The sequence below is a fragment of the Bidens hawaiensis genome, unplaced genomic scaffold (assembly GCF_021521415.1).
Source record: "Bidens hawaiensis isolate Kalapana, Puna unplaced genomic scaffold, B.hawaiensis_p1.1 tig00032165_1, whole genome shotgun sequence".
In the NCBI taxonomy this organism is placed as follows: Eukaryota; Viridiplantae; Streptophyta; class Magnoliopsida; order Asterales; family Asteraceae; genus Bidens; species Bidens hawaiensis.
This window is the reverse complement of record NW_027495470.1, coordinates 228,209-252,357: the sequence shown is the minus strand read 5'-3', so window position 1 is coordinate 252,357 and position 24,149 is coordinate 228,209. Positions and strand designations below refer to the sequence as shown.

Here is a 24,149-nt window from a genome sequence, read left to right as displayed (position 1 = left end):
GCTCAAACCAAAGAAAAAAAAACGGAAATTCAGTTTTTTGAGTTTATCAAATCCATTCGGTTTTGATCTTTTGGGTTTTGGTTTGCCTTTGGTCTTGCTAGGGATGGAAATGAAACCTGAACCCGATGGAAAAACCCGAAAGCCGACATAAATGGAACGGGTAATACCCGACCCATTAGGGTTTGGGACGTGTTTGTGATTAGTTTTGAAATTTTTTGCGGGTTTGGGACGGGTTTGGGATTTCTAATATACCTGATTACCCGACCCGATTACCAGATAACATAAACTCATTTACCCGATTATATACCCAATGTACCCGATATAGCTTATTATATTATATATATACTATATTACATATATATTATTTGTCGAAACTTATTTATGTAAATTATTTGAGATATTTTATATTTATGATAACCATCTTTGTAATCGATTAGTTATATTTTGTCAAAACCCGGTAGAAACCTAGCGGGTTTTGAGCCGGGTATACCCCACATGTAGTTTATTAAAATCCGATAAGGAACCCGAAACCCGATGGGAAAACCCGAAACCGGCGGGTAGTTACCCGATTAAAACCCGACGGGTTTGAGACGGACTTTCATAACCGGGTATGGGTTTGGGGGATACCTAAACCCGACCCATTGCCATCCCTAGGTCTTGCTTATATAGTGATATCCCGGATATAACACATGATAGAAAATTGTCAAATTGTTAAACCAAAAGTTACAAATTTTTATAGTGTGAGTTTGTTTATTTATTTTCACATGCACTAAAATGTTTATTAACATATTTTGTAAACTTTTTTACAATGATTGCTGATATTGTATATTTGTATTAAATGAAGAAGCTCGGGCTCCATTAAAAGTATTATTATATATCTATCCTGTAGAGGTAACAATTCTTAAATGTAATGTTGTTGTGAACCACCGACACTTTTTGTGTATGACACACTTTTCATTTGTCAAACCAATGATATAATCTTGTCCCCCTAAATAGTGATTATAAACAGTGTTTTGATATTATAAATACTATGTATCTTGATCGATTTAATGTATCCAGTAAAAATTCTCATATTCTCATATTTCCTTGTTTCTTGTTAACTCCAAGTTCATATATTATTCTAATAAGCTTGTTATATTTAGGGCTAATATCATAACACGTTATCAGCACGAGCCGCTTATATCCTAACCAAGAAAGGTAATAGACACAAAGGTATCTACATAAGCATCATAAACACTTCTTTAATTATGTACATTAGATATATATCTATGTATATACATATACTAACTAATATACTAAGTAATAGCAATAATGTGTATAAACATTGTTATTAAAATTTGATAACTATTTTAACTTTTATTTATATACGCACACTAATATCTCATTTAGAAGTTAGATTTATTTACATTAACAATTCTATTCTTATTATTGTGCATACTAATTATATATTTTATAAAATAAACTGTATTTAACATCTTATTTATTATCTTACTTTAAAATAATTAATATACACACACATACAAACGGTAATGTTACCGTTATAAAACGGTAATATAACCGTTGTAAAAAGGTTATAAATTTTCACTATAAATAACCAATCATTAACCCCATTTCATTTACAACAAACATTCTTCTTATTAAATTTATCCAAGATAAAGTTCTCAAAATGATTCACCCGGTTTTACTGTTGGTCACTATAATGCTTATACTACTTCTCATTCTAATTTTTAATCTCCCATCTGAATATTTCGGCATTTTCTTTTTCTTTATATGTTTATAGCTCTACCAATTTATTGTATCTCATTGTTGATTGATATATATGGATTCTAATATTTATCTTATTATTTGCTCTATTATGTTTAGCAACAAAATGTCAAATATAGCAAAACTCGAATTCCCTGCACTCAACATTTCTGGAGAAAATTATATGTCTTGGACAGCAAATGTCAAAAGACATTTAAAATCTATGGATGTGTTAGACACAATCCAAGAATACAATGATTGCTTTGACCAGGATAAAGCAAGAGCTGATGTTTTCATCCATAAACATATTGATGAATTATTACAGCATGAGTATTTTAATTATGATAACCCATATATGATATGGGAAGATTTGAAAAGCAGATTCGGTCATCTAAGGGAAGTTTTACTTCCTACTTCTAGAGATGAATGGAACAGTCTTAGGTTCCAAGAGTTTAAGAGGGTAAATGATTACACCTCTGCTTTATACCGAATTTGTTCATAGCTAGAATTTTGTGGGTATCCCGTAACAGAGGAAGAAAAGTTAGAGAAAACTTTCTCCACGTTTCATGCATCAAATATAAACTTGCAAACACATTATCGTTTGCAGAATTTTAGGAGATACTCTGATCTAAATGCATTACTCCTTGTAGCAGAGAAAAATAATGAATTATTGATGAAAAATCATCAATCTCGTCCCACGGGTTCATTAGCAATACCAGAAGCACATGTTGCTCACAAAAGTTCTCATAAAAATTCTGATCATAAATGGGAACAAAGTCGAGGACGAGGCCGTGGACGTGGATGTGGTCATTTTGACAAAAGGCATTTTAATGATCGTAAGCATCCATTCAAATGGAACAATAACTCTTACGGTCGTGGTCGTGGCCGTGGTCGTGGTCGTAACCAGAGAGCCAATAATTATCATGTCCCACACAATACCAATTCCAACCACCAAAATAAATGGAATGAAGCTGGTAGGTCCGAAAACAATGGCACTTCATGTTTTAGATGTGGAAGTACAAACCACTGGGCAAAGGCTTGTCGCACAGCTCCACATCTGTGTGAACTGTACCAAGCCTCTCTAAAAGGAAAAGAGAAAGAAGTGAACCATGTTGATAACTTTAATAATATCAATGCTGAGCTGAGCGTTGAAGACTTTGGGGTGGAACTTTGAAACAAAGTTGCTTGACTACTATAATTAGATGCAATTATTAACTGTGTTCTCATTATCTTTAATTATGTAGTTCCTCTTTCATGTATTACTTGTGTTTCAATTAAATAAAGTTCTTAATAAAATATCATATGTCTTCGTTATACACTTATTTTTTTTTCTTAATATTTTTCAAGATTTAAAATGAAAATCACCGGAGCACAAGATCAAACAAATGAAGAAGATATATGTATAGCGGATAGTGGAGCCACGCATACTATACTTAGATTTAAAAAATATTTTTATAAACTGAAACCAACAAAAGGGATCATCAATACAATATCAGGTCCTACAAACTTGATAGAAGGAGTGGGAAAGGCTAATTTAGCATTACCAAATGGTACAAAGCTCAAAATAGAAAATGCTTTATTTTCCCCAAAATCAACAAGAAATTTGTTGAGTTTCAGAAACATATATCATAATGGATATGATACTCAGTCAAGGACTGTTAGTAATGAAAAATATTTGCATATCATAAGCAAAGATCAAATATTGGAAAAATTGCCAATGCTCCATTCTGGTTTGCATTATACATATATAAATGTGCCTCAAGCACATATGGCAGTCAAAGAAAATTGTTGCGATTCTGGTATCATAAACTTATGGCATGACAGATTAGGCCATCCAGGATCCACAATGATGAAAAGGATCATTGAAAATACACATGGGCATCCACTGAAAGGTCAAAAGATCTACAAAATAGATAAAATGCCTCAATGTACATCTTGTTCTCTTGGAAAATTAATTACAAGGCCTTCGCCATTAAAAGTCGATAAAGAAACACCAATGTTTCTTTAAAGAATTCAAGGTGACATATGTGGACCAATTCATCCACCATGTGGACCATTTAGATACTTCATGGTCTTAATAGACGCATCCAGCAGATGGTCTAATATCTCTTTATTATCGACTCGTAATGTTGCTTTTGCAAAATTTCTTGCTCAAATTATCAAATTACGTGCACATTTTCCGGATTATACCATTAAAAGAGTAAGGCTTGATAATGCGGGAGAATTTACATCACATGCTTTTGATGATTATTGCATGTCTGTGGGGATTGTTGTAGAACACCCTGTTGCTCATGTACACACACAAAATGGCTTAGCCGAGTCGTTGATCAAACGCCTACAGCTAATAGCTAGACCATTAATAATGAGGACAAAACTCCCTGTTTCTATTTGGGGTCATGCAATTATGCATGCTGGATCATTAATCCGCGTGAGACCAAGTGCAAATCATAAATACTCTCCCACACAACTTGTTTCTGGAAATGAGCCAAATATCTCTCATCTTAGAATTTTTGGTTGTGCTGTGTATGTTCCTATTGCACCACCACAACGCACAAAAATGGGTCCCCAAAGAAGGTTGGGAATATATGTTGGATATGAAACATCTTCCATCATAAGATACCTTGAACCTTTAACAGGTGATGTATTTACAGCACGTTTTGCTGATTGTCATTTTAACGAGACAATGTTCCCGACATTAGGGAGAGAAATGAAAAAGCAAGAAAGAGATATATCATGGTATGTGCCATCATTGTTACACCTAGACCCAAGATCAAAACAAAGTGAGACAGAGGTTCAAAAAATAATACATCTACAAGAAATTGCAAATCAGTTACCTGATGCATTTACTGATATAAACAGGGTCACTAAATCTCATATACCAGCTGCTAATGCTCCAGCTCGAGTTGAGATTCCAAGCAAGCAAAACCATAATAATGCACCTCATGAATCTCAAAAACGTTTAAAACGTGGAAGGCCAATCGGTTCAAAGGATAAAAATCCTCGAAAAAGAAAGGGTTCTAAGAAGGATACTGACCCTAAGGAAGAAATGATTGACAAAACCTTCCCTCAGGAAAGAATAAATGATATAACATTTCCTCAGGAAGAAATAAATGATTCCAATAAAGAATTGTCAATAAACTATGGTAAATCACATATAATGTGGGATCGAGATGAAATGAAAAATATTGATGATATATTTTCTTATTCTGTGGCAAGCGATATCATGGAAGAAAATGATGACCCTGAACCAAAATCTGTAGATGATTGTAAAAATCGACAAGATTGGAACAAATGGAAAGATGCTATGCAAGCTGAATTAAACTCACTAAACAATCGAAAGGTTTTTGGACCTATTGTCATTACACCAAAGTCAATGAAACCTGTAGGATATAAATGGGTTTTTGTGAGAAAACGAAATGAGAAAAATGAAGTTACAAGATATAAAGCAAGACTTGTAGCTCAAGGTTTTTCTCAGAGGCCAGAAATTGACTATGAAGAAACGTATTCTCCTGTCATGGATGCTATTACGTTTAGATATTTAATCAGCTTAGCAGTCTCTAAAAATTTAGAGATGCGCCTTATGGATGTTGTCACAGCTTACTTGTATGGATCACTAGATAGTGACATCTATATGAAAATTCCCGAAGGATTTAAACTCCCCGATGCAATAAGCTCAAAGCCTAAGGAAATGTATTCCATCAAATTACAAAGATCCTTGTATGGACTGAAACAATCTGGAAGGATGTGGTACAATCGTTTGAGTGATTATTTGATAAGCAAAGGATACACAAATAATCTTATTTGTCCATGTCTCTTCATCAAGAAAACAACATCAGGATATGTGATCATAGCTGTGTATGTTGACGATCTAAATTTAATTGGGACACAAAAAGAAATTAATGAAGCAATTGCTCTTTTAAAGAAAGAATTCGAAATGAAAGACCTTGGAAAAACCAAATATTGTCTTGGTTTACAAATTAAGCATATGCATAATGGGATACTTGTGCATCAGTCAACTTATACTGAGAAACTCTTAAAACGTTTCAATATGGACAAAGCAAATCCTTTAAGCACACCGATGGTTGTTAGATCACTCAATGTTGACAATGATCCATTTCGTCCTTGCGAAGATAATGAAGAGATTCTTGGTCCCGAAGTACCATACCTCAGTGCAATTGGAGCACTTATGTATCTTACTAACTGTACAATACCTGACATTTCTTTTGCAGTTAATTTATTGGCAAGATTCAGTTCATCCCCTACTAAAAGACATTGGAATGGCATTAAACATATTTTTCGGTATTTAAAAGGAACTGTTGATTTAGGTTTATTTTATCCTAACGATTCAAAAGAATGGTTAGTTGGTTATGCAGATGCAGGTTATTTATCTGATCCCCATAAAGCAAAATCTCAAACTGGATACGTATTTAAGAATGGAGGAACTGCGATTTCATGGCGTTCTCAGAAACAAACACTCATTGCAACATCTTCAAATCATGCTGAAGTCATTGCATTGCATGAAGCTTCAAGAGAATGTGTATGGTTAAGATCTATGTCGCGACACATATTGATTTCTTGTGGACTAGAGAAAGATCGAATTCCAACTCCTATCTATGAAGATAATGCAGCTTGTGTCTCGCAAATGAAGGAAGGATATATCAAAAGTGACAGAACAAAGCATATACCACCAAGATACTTTGAGTATACTCGAGACCTTATTAAAGACAATCAGGTTGAAATGAGATATGTCCAGTCCAGCAACAACTCAGCTGATCTTTTCACTAAATCACTTCCCACAGCAACATTCAGGAAACATGTTCATGATATTGGCATGCGCCATGTACGAACAATGTAACGACCTGCAATTTGAGGGGGAGCTATATACTGCACTCTTTTTCCCTTAGCTAAAGTTTTTTCCCATTGGGTTTTCCTTTAGCAAGGTTTTTAATGAGGCGGTACTTCAAGACCCCAAAGTTTTTTGAAAAGGTGTCATCCAAGGGGGAGTGTTGTGAACCACCGACACTTTGTGTGTATGACACACTTTTCATTTGTCAAACCAATTATATAATCTTGTCCCCCTAAATAGTGATTATAAACAGTGTTTTGATATTATAAATACTATGTATCTTGATCGATTTAATGTATCCAGTAAAAATTCTCATATTCTCATATTTTCTTGTTTCTTGTTAACTCCAAGTTCATATATTATTCTAATAAGTTTGTTATATTTAGGGCTAATAGCATAACAAATGTCTATTTATTAACAATATATGATAATTTTATTTTGTATGATATTTTGCTTAATTAGCAAATGTTACATTTTAATTAATTACTCATGCAATACATTGTGTCTCAAGCTATTTTGATAGGCTGGTAAGGTAATTAGAATATATAATAGAAGATTAGTGATTTAATTTATGTAGAGTGTAACATTTAGCTATTAAAAAAATGTATATACATAAATATGAAAAAAAAAGAAACATAAATGGCTACACGCAAGAATCCAACAATACGCCAAAATCACTAACACTTAACCGTAACCATATAGTTAGGTACCGAAAATTCATATATTTTTCACAATGTTCCTTCAAAGACCACCGCCACACCCGCCACCATTGTTAGCAGTAACAACGGCCAACATCCCGACTAGAGAATCGTTCCCATTCTCTAAACTAGAGCTGCCCTTCTGACCGATCCCACCACCAACCGCCACCAGTGGATACCCTAAACTAGAGCTTCTCTTCTTACGAATCCCACCACCACCACGCGCCTTTCCAGGTGGATACCCTAAACTAGAGCTGCTTACCGCCTTTTGCGATGGACACGCAATGACTAACTTCTTACCCTCACCCGAAACTAGTTTCCCAAATTCATAACAAAATGTAATATCTCCTTTAGACTCACCCAACCGCCCTTTAACCGGATAACTCACCGTAGTACTCTTCCCTTCAGTTGCCACACCTTCCATAAGCTCTTTAACCATCACACTAACTTCTCCCAACTTCTTATCAACAAACATCCTCTTAGCCTTGATCTTTACAACAAGTGTCACCTCATTCCGAACACATTCCGCCTCATTAACCTTAAACTTAATCGGTTTGTTCCATGTGGTTTTGATCTTTTGAACCTTCCCGGATCTGCCCGAAATCGATACGACCGTGTAGACATGTTTGTCATTGTTGAAGGTACTAGGGTTTGTTAATACTTTGATGTCTAAGGCTGTGTGATTCATGATTCAAATGTTGAAAACTAATATGAAATATGTGATGATTTATGTGATCTTTTTAAATAGAGAACAAATTAAGTAAATTTCCAATGATTATGAAAGATTTTGAAGTATAAGATAATTAACATGATATGAGGATATCTAACATTAAAACAAAATATTAGATAATGATATTGCTATTATTCTTGTACTTATCATTTAACTAATCTATTTGTGGAAATGATGTAATTTACATAAGTCAAGGGATATGTAATTTAAAGAGTATATTTGGTAGATTAAATCATTTTAATTTTGGAAATCATTGATAAAACTTAACAATATTCGTAACAATAAAAAAATACCAGAACGAAATTTGATATCTTAATAAAATTACTCGGTTACATATATGTCAAGATGCTACTTGGCATCTTAGAATCGGCAGATAGATAGACTAGTCTTTGATGCTACTTGGTTTTTTCTTCCTGTCGACCTAAAATCCGTGTTCTTCGTGTTTTTAGCTTCCTCGCATATATAGGGGAAGCTTGTCTAGCTATAAAACTCTTATTGGCTAAGAAAATTAACTTTAAAACGTTACTAAACTTTGATAGTGTAAAGATAAGGTTTCAAAGTAATCAAGGATCATATTATTATAGTGATTAAAACTAAAAAAAGGATAGATATATACCTATTATAAGTAAGGGTATACCGTATTTTGGAAACAATTAAGCATGCATGTAATTAAAATATTTTTATTTCAAGTTAGAAATACTTCCTGATTAATAACCCATCAATCAACAATCTTCATTCGTTTCAAACCATCTTCCATACAGATGCATTATTGTAATCATATGTATACAAATACATCTAATTTTTTTATCCTGCCAATGATGATTAAACTACGAAAAAATGGGGCAATAAAAATAATATGTGTAGCGAATGATTAAAGATGTCCCTCTTTTACATAGCATATAAGCCAACTCATTTGCATGCTTAATAAACCAATCATCACCTTCCAAGTCCTCACTTTGTGTTGCATATATTAAAGCTGGGTTCCCTTCAAAATTGCACACACTTTGTAAGGGGTTAAGGGTCTTCGTAGAAATATTCTTAACATTGTACCAAAACGTGTCTCCTAGGTTAAACGAAGAAAATTATGTCTTCAGTGAAAGATCAAACAAGTACTACAAACTTAGGTGACCTGAACTCCTGAAGAATCTCAAATTGATGAACGATACTTTTAGTTTGATCGAATAGCCTCGGACGAATGAAATCAAAACAAAATAGCACATTTTGGATCCACATGAAAATTTTGAAGTTTCCTTGTTAACAAAGTTCACTTTTTGGTTTGTTAGCAATCGTTTGGGTTGTTGCAATTTTATGATGTTGTGTATATCTAGCATGATTGATTCTAGCAAATCATATGTTATAAGATGTGTTGGATAACGGTTTCGGGTTAAAACATATTTGTAAGATGTCATACTGCGTATGTATTATAACATGAAATATTACATATATGTAATATGTCATATTATATACGTATGTAATAATTAGTTCAACATCATTATTTTTTTAATATAACAACACTATACTTGAGTTAAACACCAAAAAACTTGATTTTATGGTTTCAGTTGTTTTTTAAATAATAGCGTATAAACATGTCATGAGCGTCTTAAAAAATGGTGGAAAACGGAATAAAAGTGATCAACAATTGTGACTTCTTATTATACCCCTGTAAATAATGAGTAAAACTATATATAATATTCGTTTTTGTGGTCTGGTCATTTTCGTCTAAACTTCAACCATTATATTCTTTTCCCCTCTGTGGTTTTTTTCCTCATTTCGATCACTAAGTGAATTGATATAAGAAGGAAAATCTTCTACGCAGCTCCAATGGCTTCTTTTTTTTAAGAGGGGGGGGGGGTACTTTTTAAGGTTCCATCTGGCCATGAGAGGGGCAATCCTTGTATGTGGTAACGTGGTTGGTATTTTTAGCCTAAGAAACTCTGAAGTGTTACTTGAAAGATAACCACGTGAGTCTGATGTGTTAAAGGTATCACAAGTTGTAGGCAGTGTTCCCAAGTCTCATTTAAGAGAGGAAAGGAAAAGAAAGGAAATAAGATAAAATGTGAGTTGTGTTCCTAAGTTTTTTTGGAAAGAAAGGAAAGGAAAGGAAAGGAAAATCAGAATAAGTTGTGTTCCAGAGATTCATTTTAGAGAAGAAAGGAAAAGGAAAAGATGAGAAAGAAAGAAGAAAATAGAAGGAAAAGTTTTCCTTCCAATTTAAAAAGAAAGTGGAAAGAAAGGAAATGAAAAGAGAATGGTGAAATTAAAGAAAAGAAAGGAAATGAAAACTTTCTATTCCATTCCTTTCTCTTCTTAATTGAACTCGGAACACAGCGGTAATCTCTATTGGTCTAGGGGCTTATTCCTTCTAACTTTGGAGTCTTTAGAAATACAGCGCTTCGAATTTCAAACCTAAAGGTAATGTTTCAACTATCCTTAAATTCCAATTAAACCTGGTTTCTAGTTGTATCGAGTTAAAGAAGCAACTTTTATACATGTCATATCGGGTTGGTTAAGAAGATTCGTGTTTACGATTGAATAAGGTGGAGGGAGAGTGACATGATTCAAAATGTAGGCCACTCAATTCTACTTATTATGATGAATGGTGGTGATGGTGGTCCATCATCACTCATAGTGCATTTATAATTTAATTCCATCTCCTTCACATGTACAAAATCTTGGTTAGGTTAGATGATCAAATTAAACCTAACCAATATATTCTAATAATCATATTTATGTTTGTAAGCTAGTTACCCATGCTTGCTTTTCATGGTTAATTGAGACTAAAATCCTATAAAAAAAAAAGCGAAGACTTAACCATAAATAAACCGTTACTTTAATCGATGCATGATTTGTTCTCCTTCGTGTATACCCAAGAAGCATACACAAACTTGGTTTCTCTATTTTTGTGAAAGCTTTGCCTAGCGTGTGTTCTCTTACGAAAACCATTCAAGTTTACATAATTAACACGATAACCCTATAAGGCTATAACTATCATTGAATTCGCCTTTTAACACAATGATTGAAAATTCCAATTTGACCTCGAATATGACAATATTATATTTCTTCTTAAAACCTAACAACAATATTAATTACCTATTGAATGATAACAAACCCACCATTTAGCTCCGAGTTTTACTATCCTCCATCCTTACTCAATCCTCATACTCGCTTCAGAATGGCTAGGGTTAAGCACGGTTCGGTTATTAGGCGAAACCAAACTGAAACCGAAGTCATTGGTTTTTTGAATATATAAACTTATCGGTTTTCAGTTCTTCGGTTATTTTCATTTTTTTAAATGGATAACCGAAACCAAAAATTCAGTTTTTCAAAAGAATAAGAAAGTAACCTTCGGTTAATGCTTCAGTTCGGTGAATTCAATTTATTGTTAGATGGGCAATATACCATCATTGCTAGGGGTGTTTACGGTCTGGTTTTGAAGATTTCAGATCGAACCATGAACCGAAACGTTAGTAATGGTTTATTATATCAAAACCTAAACCCAACCGTTGACATCTAAAACTGAACCATTACTAATTATTTGAAAATTTTGAAATTGACCAACCGAAAGTAAAGGAGAAAAAACCGACTATAAAGTCAAACCAATAAATAGTTCGGACGATTTCATGGTTTTAAACCGAACCACGAACACCAATAATCCTTGCTAACCAGTATTGAGTGGGGCCGAGTAGAGTATACCCCACCCACCCTCAACTAACACGTAATAAAATAATAAAGAGTTAAAATAAGAGTAATATTTCTTATACTCAACAATTTTTTAAATAAAAAAAGTCAAAATAAAAAAAAGTAAAAATGGACCATTTCTATTTCTAGATGACGTGGATATTATGGCCGTCATAGCCTACCAAGTTGACCACAATCACTAAATTTAGAAATATATAAATATACCAATATAATAATAACAATAATAATATAATAATAATAATCAAGAATATAGCAAAAGCCCTCAATCACAAGAAACCAACCAACCCCAGACTCCATTTGCTGTGAGCAGTTGTCTTCTTTGGATTCCTTTACATAATAATAATAACAATAATCGATCGATCGATCAATCCAATGGCTACTATGCAAACATGGCGAAAAGCTTACGGCGCGTTGAAAGATCAGACCACAGTCGGACTGGCACACGTCAATAGCGATTTCAAGGTTTTTTCCCTCTTGTATTTTCATCCAATTAAGCGAATTTTGGTAATTAGGGTTAGGGTTTTGGTATATGCAGGAAGTTGATGTGGCGATTGTTAAAGCTACTAATCATGTTGAGTGTCCACCCAAAGAAAGACACATCAGAAGTGAGTTCATTTATTATTATTTTTTTGGTAAATTTGATCAATTCTCTAACTAGGGGTGTGCAGGGTTCGGTTTGGGTCGGTTTTGGGCGAAAACTGAAACAAAGATAGAAACTTTGGTTTTTGGATTTTTGAAAATGATTTTGGTTTTTTCTTTTTTACTTGAAAATTTTGGGGAGGAAAAAAAATTTGGCCCAAAAAAATGAATTTGGGCCTAAATCATTTTGTTAGTTAATAGCTATTTGCTTTAAAATTTTTTTAAAATATTTATTGAGTTCTTATAATTTACAAGTAAAAAAAATCAAAGAAATGAAAATCTATAAATTTGGTCCGGTTTGGTTTATGTGGTGTTTATTACATGCAAAATCAAACTTCGGCTTTGGTTGGTCATGAGCTAAAATCGAACCAATGACAGAAACTTCGGTTTTTGAATTTTTTAAAACAAGATTTTTGGGTTCGGTTTCGGGGCTCTCGGTTTTTGGTGTGGGTTTGCTTTTGCATTAGATTTTTGGGCCGAAAAATTGTCCCAAAATAATGAATTTGGGTGAAAATCATTTTGTTAATTAATAACTAATTAATTATTGAACATTTGTTCTTATTTGAGTTGCATGTCTATTAATAATTAAATAATTATTAAATATTGGATTCTTATAAACTAATCAAAGTAAAAAAAATTAAAAAATAAAAATTTATAAATTCGGGTTTTTTCAGTTTTTTTATATGCAAAACCAAAACCGAACCTTAAGTTTGGTTTCTACAAAAACATAAAACCAAACCACCGGTTTTCCTTTGGTTCGTTTTTTTCTATTTCAAGCACACCTAGTTGAAATTGTTAAAAGTTTCAAAATTGTTGGAATTAATGGAATGTGTGGTTTCTTTTGTAGAAATCTTGGCATATTCGTCTGCGATTCGGCCTCGGGCAGATGTGCAGTATTGCTTACATGCTTTAGCAAGGAGACTGGAAAAGACCCGTAACTGGACGGTACTGTTTACCCGTAATTCAATTGATTTGTGTCATTTGTTGAGTCAATTTAGGATAAAAATTCAATCTTTAATCTGTTTTCTTGTACTTTCGGTATTTGAAATCAACAGGTGGCATTAAAGACTCTTATAGTTATTCATAGGTTATTAAGGGAGGGCGATCCTACTTTCCGAGAAGAACTTTTGAATTTCCAACAACGAGCGCGAGTTCTTCAGTTAGCTAATTTCAAAGATGATTCAAGCCCTATCGGTTCTTGTTCAAACCCTAATCTTGATTGCATGATAGTTTTAATTAATAGGTGTATAATGTTTTTGTGTAATTTTTTGTTACCAGCTTGGGATTGTTCTGCTTGGGTGCGTACGTATGGGCTTTTTTTAGAAGAACGACTCGAATGCTTTAAAGTTTTGAGATATGATATTGAAGCCGAAAGAATCCCGAGACCTACACCAGGCGAAGATAACAAGGTATGAAAAATATATTGTTACTAAACAGTTGATGTTATGATAAGGGTCTTGGACTATAAACATTATTAAACAAAATAATTATCACATTCTTGATGATTTTAGAAGAAGTTAAATGACTGAAATTAAATTAAATCATTTGTTATATTATCGTAGAATTTTCAAGTTGAAATATGAGGATTATTTGCATAAGACTTTTTTTTTGTATATCTGTTAAAGAAAATATGGAGATAACTGTTAGATTGAATATTAGTCACATTTATTTGGCAAGAAATATGTAGTTTCTTGAATTTAAATCTTTCAAGTTTAGTACTTTTATAAACTATATTCAAGAATGTTTGGGTATTACAAAATATTTGTAGGGGCGAACATGGGTCAGCATGGGTCGATTATTGCCTCAAACCGAGCCATAACCGAACACTTTGGTTATCAGGCACCCGAAACCAATCGGTTTCAGTTTAAAGATAGTTGGTTATCTAATTTCAAATGGTGGTTCATTTTTTTTGCTTGGTTTTACCGGTTAGCCAATATTTTGAAATTGTGGACATTTTTTGGCAGGTTTGGTCTGTTTTTTGTTTGTATATTGTGGCTAAGGCAGTTATTTGTATGTGCGTGTGTATATGTGTGTAACTGAAACCTAACCACTATAATTGGTAATTTAAAAAACCATAATCGAACCATCGGTTTTTCAGTTAGTTTGGTTAATTCGGTTAGTGTTTTTTCGTTAAATCAGTGATCGTTTGGTTATTTGATTTTCTTTTTCAAACTGAGGTTATTGGAAGATTTAGTTAAATCGACTATTTTTCTGTTGATTCATGTTAATGAATATATAATTTTTTTTATTAGGTCAATTTTTTTGTAATTGCAGGGTTATAGCAGAACAAGGGATCTAGAAAGCGAACAGTTATTGGAACAACTGCCTTCGTTGCAGCAGCTATTGTATCGTCTTATGGGATGCAGGGTAAGTTAATATTATATTTCTTTAAAATTGTTTTAATCAGTTAAAATTATCTCCTTTTATTTTTTGTTTTTTTGTGCAGCCTGAAGGTGCAGCTGTTGGTAATTATTTGATACAATATGCCCTGGCTTTGGTACTTAAAGAGAGTTTCAAAATTTATTGTGCCGTGAATGATGGAATTATCAACCTTATTGATAAGGTCATTACTATTTATTCGTAAAACAGTATACTAGTTTTTATTTATGTTATTTCTTTTTATTTATTTTTTGTTTTTTTCGGTTACCAGTTTTTTGAGATGCCGAGGCATGAAGCTATTAAAGCATTGGATATTTACAAAAGAGCCTGTCAGCAGGTAACAAATAGGTCAATTTGGTATATTTAGTTTAGAACATATTACACGTTTCGATCTTTAGGTATATAGCAAATTTCACTTGTCCTCCTTAAACATTGTCACACTTTTCTTCATTTCCACGTGTTAGTTATTTCTGTTAAGTCCAGTCATGTGCCTTGTACTTGTGGGCAGTTTCGTCATTTGTTCCATGTTTTATCTTGTAATGGACAAAAACTGTAAAATGTTCTTTAGTTTAACTACGAAAAGTGAAATTTGCTATATACGTAGAGGACGAAAAGTGTAAAAGGGTCAAACGGGTAAAATCAAAAAAGTTGGATTTAAAAGGAAATGCGGTTAAATGTGTCAAACGAGTCAAAAGTCGGCCAAAGTGTATTTTTATGCATATAACGTTAAACGTTGTAACTCATTTTTTAAAAGATTTAGAGTATAATTGAAATGTTGTAACTTTTTTTTAACTATCGTTGGCATGTCATCATTTTTTAATTATTTTATGCAGGCCGGAAGTCTATCCGACTTTTATGAAGTTTGCAAAGGATTGGAGCTTGCTAGAAATTTTCAGTTTCCGGTTCTCCGAGAGGTATTATGGTAATTTACAAAAGGGGTATTATGGTAATTTACAAGCTGGTGTCTGAATTCTGTTATTTGCTTCAGCCTCCACAGTCTTTTCTTGCAACAATGGAAGAGTACATAAGAGAGGCCCCACGGTTGGTTGAGGGACCCACACAGCCACTAGTGAGTGTTGACCTTTTGATTCGATAACCACACTTCGAAAGACCAATGAATATTCATTTCCTTTAATAATGTTTAAAATTATTTTATTTTCAGGAATTTCCGGAAAGACTTATGTTGACTTATAAACCAGAAGAGGATGATGATGCACCTCATGAAGAAGAGACGGTATCACCCGCTGATGAACCTAAACCACCGCCTACAGTTGACTTTGTTGACTCCAACGGTGTTCATGAACCCACACAAGTGCCACCCCCACCAACTTTTAACAGCCGGGACCCCGATGATTTATTGGTAATTTCTAAATTACTTGTTAATATTAAAAATAAAATCTTTTTATATGGGTAGTTTAGTTTTTACTTATTAATAATAAAAATAAAACCTTTTTATCAAATAATTTTTAATTGGAATTTATTTTTTACATATTAAATTAACCAAAAAACCTTTTTCTCGAATATATTTTTATTGGTAATATATTTGTTATTCATTATTATTGAAAATAAATCCTTTTTCTCATTGATTTACGTTTAGGGACTAAATTTCGATGCACCTAGCGGGTCGGCTATTGAGGAAAGCAATGCGTTGGCTCTTGCCATTGTTTCATCTGGTAAATATGCTTTTAAGATTTTATTTTAGCTAAAAGGGTATTTTGGTCATTTTGTTGTTACTAAAACAATCTCTTGATGTTTGTTGTTTAAGATACTACGTCTTCTGGATTGGGCTTTCAAGCTAAAGATTTTGATCCAACGGGCTGGGAACTCGCGTTAGTCAGCACTCCTAGCACCGATATCTCTTCCGTTCAGGACCGGCATCTGGTAATAATTGTCAAAATCGTCTTTTCACGACACTGATGATTCTTGCTTGGATGGTCAGGCGGGTTGGGTAACAACTCAAAACGGGTTCGGATTGAAACATGTCTCTTTTAGTTAGGGTTGTAAATGAGCTGAGCCGAGCCAGGTTGGGCTTGGGCTCGTTTATCTTAGCATGCTGAATTGGTGAGCTTGAGCTCGGCTTTGTATAAAGCTTCAGCTGGCTTGTTTATTTTTAACAAAATTTAATTTTATATTCTTAGACATATTGGTATGTATAAAAGGAAAAGAATAATATATTTAAGATACACATAATGCATAATTAATAAACTACTAAATTTGTAATTTATATAGCTTAAAATTTGGGTTAAAATGTATATATATTAGCACATGGGCTTTAATTTAAGCGAAGCCTAACGAGTCAAGCTTACCTTGGCCCAGCTCGGTTTGTTTATCTTAACGGGCTAAAATGTTGAGCTCGAGCCAGCTTGTATATATTTTAAAAAAAGATTAATTTTATATATTTACACATATTGATAAATATAAAAACGAAAAAAATAATATTTTTAAGATAAACGTAATGCATAACTAATAAACTACATATTTATAATTTATATAAGTTGTGTAGTTTACACTGTTGTGTTATAGTTTATATATTATATAATTTGGGATGTTGTTTAAACGAGGCAACAAGTCAGATAAACGAGCCGATCGAGCGAGCCAAATTGAGACCCGTAATTGCTGCTAAATTCAGATTTTTATGTTTATTTTTATTTTCTATTTTGATAAAATTTTGTTGGCAGGCTGGCGGTTTGGACTCACTCACACTCAACAGCTTGTACGATGAAGGAGCATATAGAGCCGCTCAGCAGCCCGTATACGGATCTCCAGCACCAAACCCTTTTGAAGTAGCCGACCCGTTTTCCATATCGGGCCCACCAGTCCATAACCAAATCCCACCAACATATCAAGCAGCTAACCCTTTCGGTCCATACCAACCCACCCCCGCCTATGGACCTCCACAGCCGCCCCAGAATCTTATGATGGCCCCACCAAACCCTTTTCTCGATTCAGGCTTCGGCCCATTTCCAGTCGACACTAATAACAATCATCCCCAAACCACCAACCCTTTTGGAACAACCTTATTATGATAATATAATACAATTGTGAACATACATACATCAACCGAGAGTCCGTTGGTGTATATCAAAATACATGATTCGATATTCTTGCTAGGTATGATTTTTTTTTTCAATGTAGGTGTAGTTGTAATGAACATGAACGGCCCGTGGTTGATATTTGATAATATGGTCATGTGATTTGGCTTGTAAACATTTTGTTTATTTTCGTGTTCATAGTATCGTTCGACTCGTCCACGTGTTTTCGTAGTTAGAAGTTGTTAAGGAAGTAATAGTAGAAAAACATGAAAACATGTTTCATGTTTGTTTGTTTATTATCTTGACCAGTTTCCTAGATTGACTCATAGGATGCTGCATTGTTGATAGTGTTTGCAATCTTTTTAATGTTTATAGATCAAAGGAAGAATCTTGTAGAACACAATGATGTTTTGATGTCTTTATCCACAGTAATGAATGTTGGAATTTTTTTTGTCCTTATAAAGATTTAAAGTGAGTTATAGAATCATTTTGGGTAAATTCAGACTTGGAACATTTTAGATTATTTATTTATTTATTATTTATTTATTTATTTTTAACTTTAGTGGGTGGTAAGGTGTCATTGTTGAATATATTGTGTGTTCAAAAGCTAACACTAAATACATAAGAATCAGATACAAAAATGTTTTTTAAAAATTATAGGTTGAATAATAAAAAAAAAGAGATGATGTTATGGGTCCTATGATACGCAAATAATTCAGTTCATATAGCGCGATTAATAGACACGTAAATGATCAATGTGACCACTGATAAAGTCATATCAGATATGGCTTATTGACTTGTATGATAATTTTATATGACTTCATATGTCCCGTATGATGTAATAACAAACCTAGTATATGCGTTCGGGGTGGTATTTGACTATTTGTATAGCATTATAAGTTTTTTTTATTATAAAGGTCACCCACGCCCGCTTCTACATGCAATACTGATGACATAGGCCGTCATTAATTCTAGGGGAAACCCATATCCCGAAGGCCAATTGTAGTAACACCTTGTCACCTTGGTTCGCTTAAAGCATTTTGTCTTGAATGATCATCGTTAGAGAAAGTTATCAGAGTACCATTAGAGCGCGTAATAGATTCTTATCTTCGGTGTTTCTTTTTCATATAAAATAAAGTTGAGGATAAATAAAAATAAAGAAAAAGCAAAAACAAAGGTATCTAATAAGCTGTAATGCTACTTTATAAATCGTCTGAAGAGGCTCTTGGATCTCATAACCTTTTTTACTTCACACTTTATTATTTTTATAAATATTTTAACATATTTAATTACCTAAAAATCATATAAGATAAAAATAGTTTTTGTGGGAAAGCTTAAGACCTCTTTGTTATTATAGAACAATTCTTAATGTTTAAAAGAATCCAATTAAAAAAAATCTGATTAATCAAATATTTAAAGTGTAATCAATTCCTCTTTTATTAATAATTTTTTTTTTTCAAGTTACCCTTGAAATAATTGGGTTCCGTTAAAAGTGTTCTACTTTGTTGTTTTGGATAGAATTCCAACTAAGAGATGTATAAATTTGGCGGAAAGAGGGTGTGTTACGTGCCACTATTATTTTGAATTGGGTGACGATTTATTAATTTTATTTCCATTGGCTAAATTGATTTGGAGCCATGTTTGTTCATGGATAGTTATTCCAAACCCGATGGAGGTGAGTTTGACTAGGGAAATGATAGATTTTGGGGTTGTTCATGCAGTGAATCCTGAGAAGAGAAAGGTGATTCGAGCGATCTTCCTTATTATCATGTGGACCATCTGAAATTATAGACTCGATCTGATTTTTTATAAGAAGTGATGACGGAATGTTATGATTTTAAAAAAGATCAAGGAGGATGATGAACTTTGGTTAGGGGTTAGAGAGAATCGCCATATAATGTTGTAACTGTTTTCCTTTTTAACATTGTTGTAAGTTGTTTCCCTCTCATTGTTTGGTCCTTTTAACGTCTTTTATTGAGTTTGTTAACTTGTTTATAATACATAGCCGTTCTAAAAGAGGGGGGGGGGGGGGGATTTGAAATAACAGATAATTATGAAGAAATAATTTTAATCTTAACATGAGAACGTAGGAAATAATGTCAATTTATAAAAAAATGAGAAGGTAAAAAACAATACCAACTGCAATATCAATCTGCATAAACAATAATTAATAACAACAAAGAAAATAACCTAAAAATTACAACAAAAGAATCAAAATCAAGAACAAAATAATACCAGCATATACCAACAAATACTTATAACAACAAAAGAAAACATCTAATAATAAAAACAAAATATAAATCACCAAATACTTATAAAGAATCAAAAATTAGCAAATACGAACAAAAATATAACAGCAAACATCTATAAAAATAAACTTAATAATAACAGTAAATTGGTTCTCACCGTTTTCATGTTAAGAATAAAATGTATTTGATCTTGTTTCTCTAATTATATAATATTTTTTAAGTCAACATGAATGATTTTGTTCTCTAAACTAAACTGTTCTTTGAATTGAAGAAACTAGTTTCTAAAAACATGTGAAAATAACAATGTTTAAAGTTATTATTATTATTAAAAATGAATAATAATATTTATTGCAGTTTGTTTTAGAACATTGCCCACAAGGTTTGAAACATCTCACTTCGATATATTTCAAACAACCTTTCTTTTGTCTTATCCCATTATTTTATTACATTAAAAAAAACCCTGATTACTTGTTATTTTCCCATATACATAAGTCTTAGTCTAAAGTTTTAATATATTTTTTTTAATTTACAAAAATATCAAGTGTTAAATATTGTGGTATAAAATGTAATTTGTTTGTAAGTATTTGAGGAATTATCAGCCAATTTAAAATTCATTTTTTATATTTTAATATAAATTATTAAAATTTTCGTGCATGTGTGACTGAATTACTGAATTTGAATAATTGTGTATCGCAATCATGTCACATAACATGTCTTAACAATGTGCAAATGCTTTTCACTCAAAATCAAATAATTATTTGCACAAGATATAAATCAAATGGTTAATAATAAGGCATCCGCTATGGGGCGCGGATGGTGGGTTTTTTGGGGCGCGGTGCGCGGCAAACACCACAGAGGGGCGCCGTTGAAGGCTGGGCGGCGAGGGTGGGTTCGTTTGAATGGCCGGCGCGGTTGAAGCCCCACTCTCTCACACACACATACATACATACATATGCATATATATATATATATATGGGCGCCTTTGGGCATTGAACCATAGTGGGGCGCCTTTGGTTGGGGCTTCGATGCCCGCGGTGCTTACGTGGCGCTGACGTGTCACAGTGAAGGAGCTTTGAAGTTCCTCACTATAGAGGATAGCCTAAGTGTTTGGGATTGATTTTTAAAAATGCTTTTTAGAGGGGCATTTTTATACATTTTGCCTCTCCAAAAAGCAAAAAACATTTTTAAGAAACAATCTCAAACACCCCCTAAGTAGCATTCAGATTAGTTAGTAGTACTATAGATATAAAAAACGAAAATTGAGGTTAAAAGTGTTAGTTACAAACTTAGTAAATGATGTCGTCTAAATATTTAAATTTTATAAAAGTTGTGATGATATCAGTTACTGTAAATGACTAAAAACGATGTAAATATCCATAAAATAGAGAGTTACTGAAAATCATTTCGATAAATAAACCCATTCCATAATATTGAATATTAAAAAGAACAAGGTTGCAATTTAGTCTTTCATTCATGCCGATTATGGCAAGAAAATATATTTATAATGATAAAAGTATTCTTAAACTTTTATTAACAAAAACTTTAAATGGTGTGACAATTTACATGCTAAAACTTGTACTTATAAAAAATTAAGAACATCTCAAAACATGGTAGTTTTTATAAAAATCAGTCTATCAAACTCAAATATATGAATCCTAACATATATTAAGATGTTGCCCATTTGATATCTCCGTATCCTATAATAAAAAAAAACTCGACTTGTAATCACCTGACTTTACTCTATCAGTATTTTCATATTTAAATCTTGTTTTCACTAGTTTTCTATAATAATCTTTTAAAAATCATATGCCGAACACAAACAATTTACCTGATTCCGTTGTTAGCAAGTATTGACGGGTCTTACGGGTTTTCAATAAAGATATATATTGTTTTATTTCTAGATGATTATTGAGAAATAACCAAGAATGAAGTGATAGCATCGGTATACCATGGTGATTATTGACCAAAAATAAGAAAAAGTAAAAGGTAGACAAGTATGATTAGGTCCAACGTATGCCATCCATGGTGAGACCCACACCTTACTTTGTATGTGGTCCACCTACGTAATATTGTGTTGTTTCTAGGTCCCTCCATTTGATCCCATCGACAAAAATAACCAAGTGTGTGTCTCAAATCATAAGGCCTAGTTGGGTTTTAAACTTTTAAGTATTACTTACATCTTATATTAAGTTTAACACCCTTACCTAAGTAAATAAAATAATTGGTGACATGACTAATAAAGTATGACTATATATCTTAAGTTATTTTTTTGGATCTTTTTTTTTTTAATGACCAACCAAGCAACCAAACGTGGTACTGGTAAAATTCTCACAATCGGGACTGCCATGGCCGGCCCACCCCAGATGCGCAGAAACCCCATGGAATAGATAAAACCGCGCCCCCCCTCCGTCTCGAACCCGGGATAAAGCCCGGGCCAAGCCCTCACCGAGATAGGTTTCACCACTGCGCTGCAGTGGATCGATCGATCACCTTATTTTTGATCTCCTGACTATTTTTGATGAGTAATTCATATACTATAATTATGTTTAAGTGTATCTATTATTATTCAAACAAATCAAACAAACATGTTTAAGCCTAAATGATAAACCCTTTTGTTTATTTGATATGTTTTCGAGTTTTGATCACTAGTATCATCAATCGTGCTTCTTGATATTGTTATTTATATTAATGAAATTTGTGATACGTTATAGTTCATATAGTGTTCGAGATCTAATAGAATGAAAAGAATTAGTTTTACACAATCTTTAAACGAACTGACTGCATATTCATCATACACATTCGATGATGGTTAAATAGTCTGCATTTATGTTAATAATTTACTAGTCCCATTTAACACAAAAACATGAAATGTAAAGTTGGTAAAGACGAAAATCATTTCAAGAATCATTAATATTATTTCATGTGTTATTATTCATATGAAATTCTAAATGTTTGATATGTCATAAAATAATAAAAGTTTAATATAACAGTACAACTAATAGGGGTTTAGCTTACCTAGTTGGCCAGTTATACATCTTTTCACAAATATATTATGAAGGTGATAGGTTAGTGAATAAAATCATATGTAGAAAGATTATAAATCAATATCAAATCTTAGCGATGATAATAAATATATATATATATATATATATAGGTTTAAGTTCATGAGAGAAATGATATTAGTGCAAAAGTGGAAGAAATGTTTCTAACCAATCACATAATTTCTTTTTAATTTTATGTTTAAATAAATAGGTGGACATATTAGTAAACTTTCAATCTTTTGATTTTAGGCAACTAATAAATATACCAAGAGTTTCAAATAATAATTTTATGTTTATTTGTATATTATATTGGTCAAATTTTTGGTTTTTATTTTTGGTAAATAATATACTTTTTAGGAAGTTTCAATTTATTGCTATTTTTTCTTTTATATTTTTTATATTATTTTATTTGTTCAATAGTTATCATTCTAAATTTAATTTGACAATTTTTCAGTTAACAAAAAATGTTTTAAGCAACTCACTAGCACTTTCATCAAGTTGTATGTATAAAGAATCTGTGTGAGCTTATCCTTTTGTACATGTAGCTTTTGATCTCTTCATGTAATATATGTTACTACTCTATTTATATATATCTCGCTTCATAATTATTGTTATGCCTACATATGTATTAATAACCCTACACATTATTATTATTATTATTATTATTATTATTATTTAAGTTATATTCATTTAACATCCTACACATGAATTATTATTATCCTACACATACATTTTTATGCCTACATAAATACTAGTAACCCTACATAAAAATATTAAATGTGTAGGCTTTGTGCAAAGTGTTTAGGTAATAATCCTACATACAAATATTAAATTTGAAGGCTTTGTTCAAAGTGGGTAGGTAATAACCCTACATGTAAATATTAAATGTATATCCTTTGTTCAAAGTGTGTAGGTATAAATATCCATTCCAATTCTTTATAATTCAAAACCTACACGAAAGTATCATATACTTCCACTAAGTTATATAATAAAAGTTATTCATATAAAAATCTCAAAATTTGTCGTAAATTTAAGAGAAGATAATAATTAATAACAAATAAAATCTAAAGAAATGTGTCTTACGTAATAATTT

At 32.4% G+C, this 24,149-nt stretch overlaps 2 protein-coding genes across 2 annotated transcripts; one reads left to right on the top strand and one right to left on the bottom strand.

Annotated features, from left to right (window-relative positions):
* Positions 1-7,330: 7,330 nt before the first annotated feature.
* On the bottom strand, positions 7,331-7,975 carry LOC143583191 (protein SRC2-like). Its single transcript, XM_077065569.1, has one exon. It carries the CDS (start codon positions 7,973-7,975, stop codon positions 7,331-7,333), a length of 645 nt encoding a protein of 214 aa, XP_076921684.1.
* A 3,954-nt stretch (positions 7,976-11,929) lies between these two features.
* Positions 11,930-17,853, top strand: LOC143583187 (putative clathrin assembly protein At2g01600). Its single transcript, XM_077065566.1, has 14 exons — positions 11,930-12,178; positions 12,252-12,321; positions 13,203-13,300; positions 13,411-13,549; positions 13,634-13,764; positions 14,630-14,722; positions 14,802-14,918; positions 15,006-15,071; positions 15,568-15,648; positions 15,723-15,803; positions 15,897-16,094; positions 16,332-16,407; positions 16,500-16,615; positions 17,413-17,853. The coding sequence occupies exons 1-14, from the start codon at positions 12,089-12,091 to the stop codon at positions 17,758-17,760; spliced, it is 1,704 nt and encodes a 567-aa protein (XP_076921681.1). The 5' UTR covers positions 11,930-12,088; the 3' UTR covers positions 17,761-17,853.
* The last annotated feature ends 6,296 nt before the right edge of the window (positions 17,854-24,149 follow it).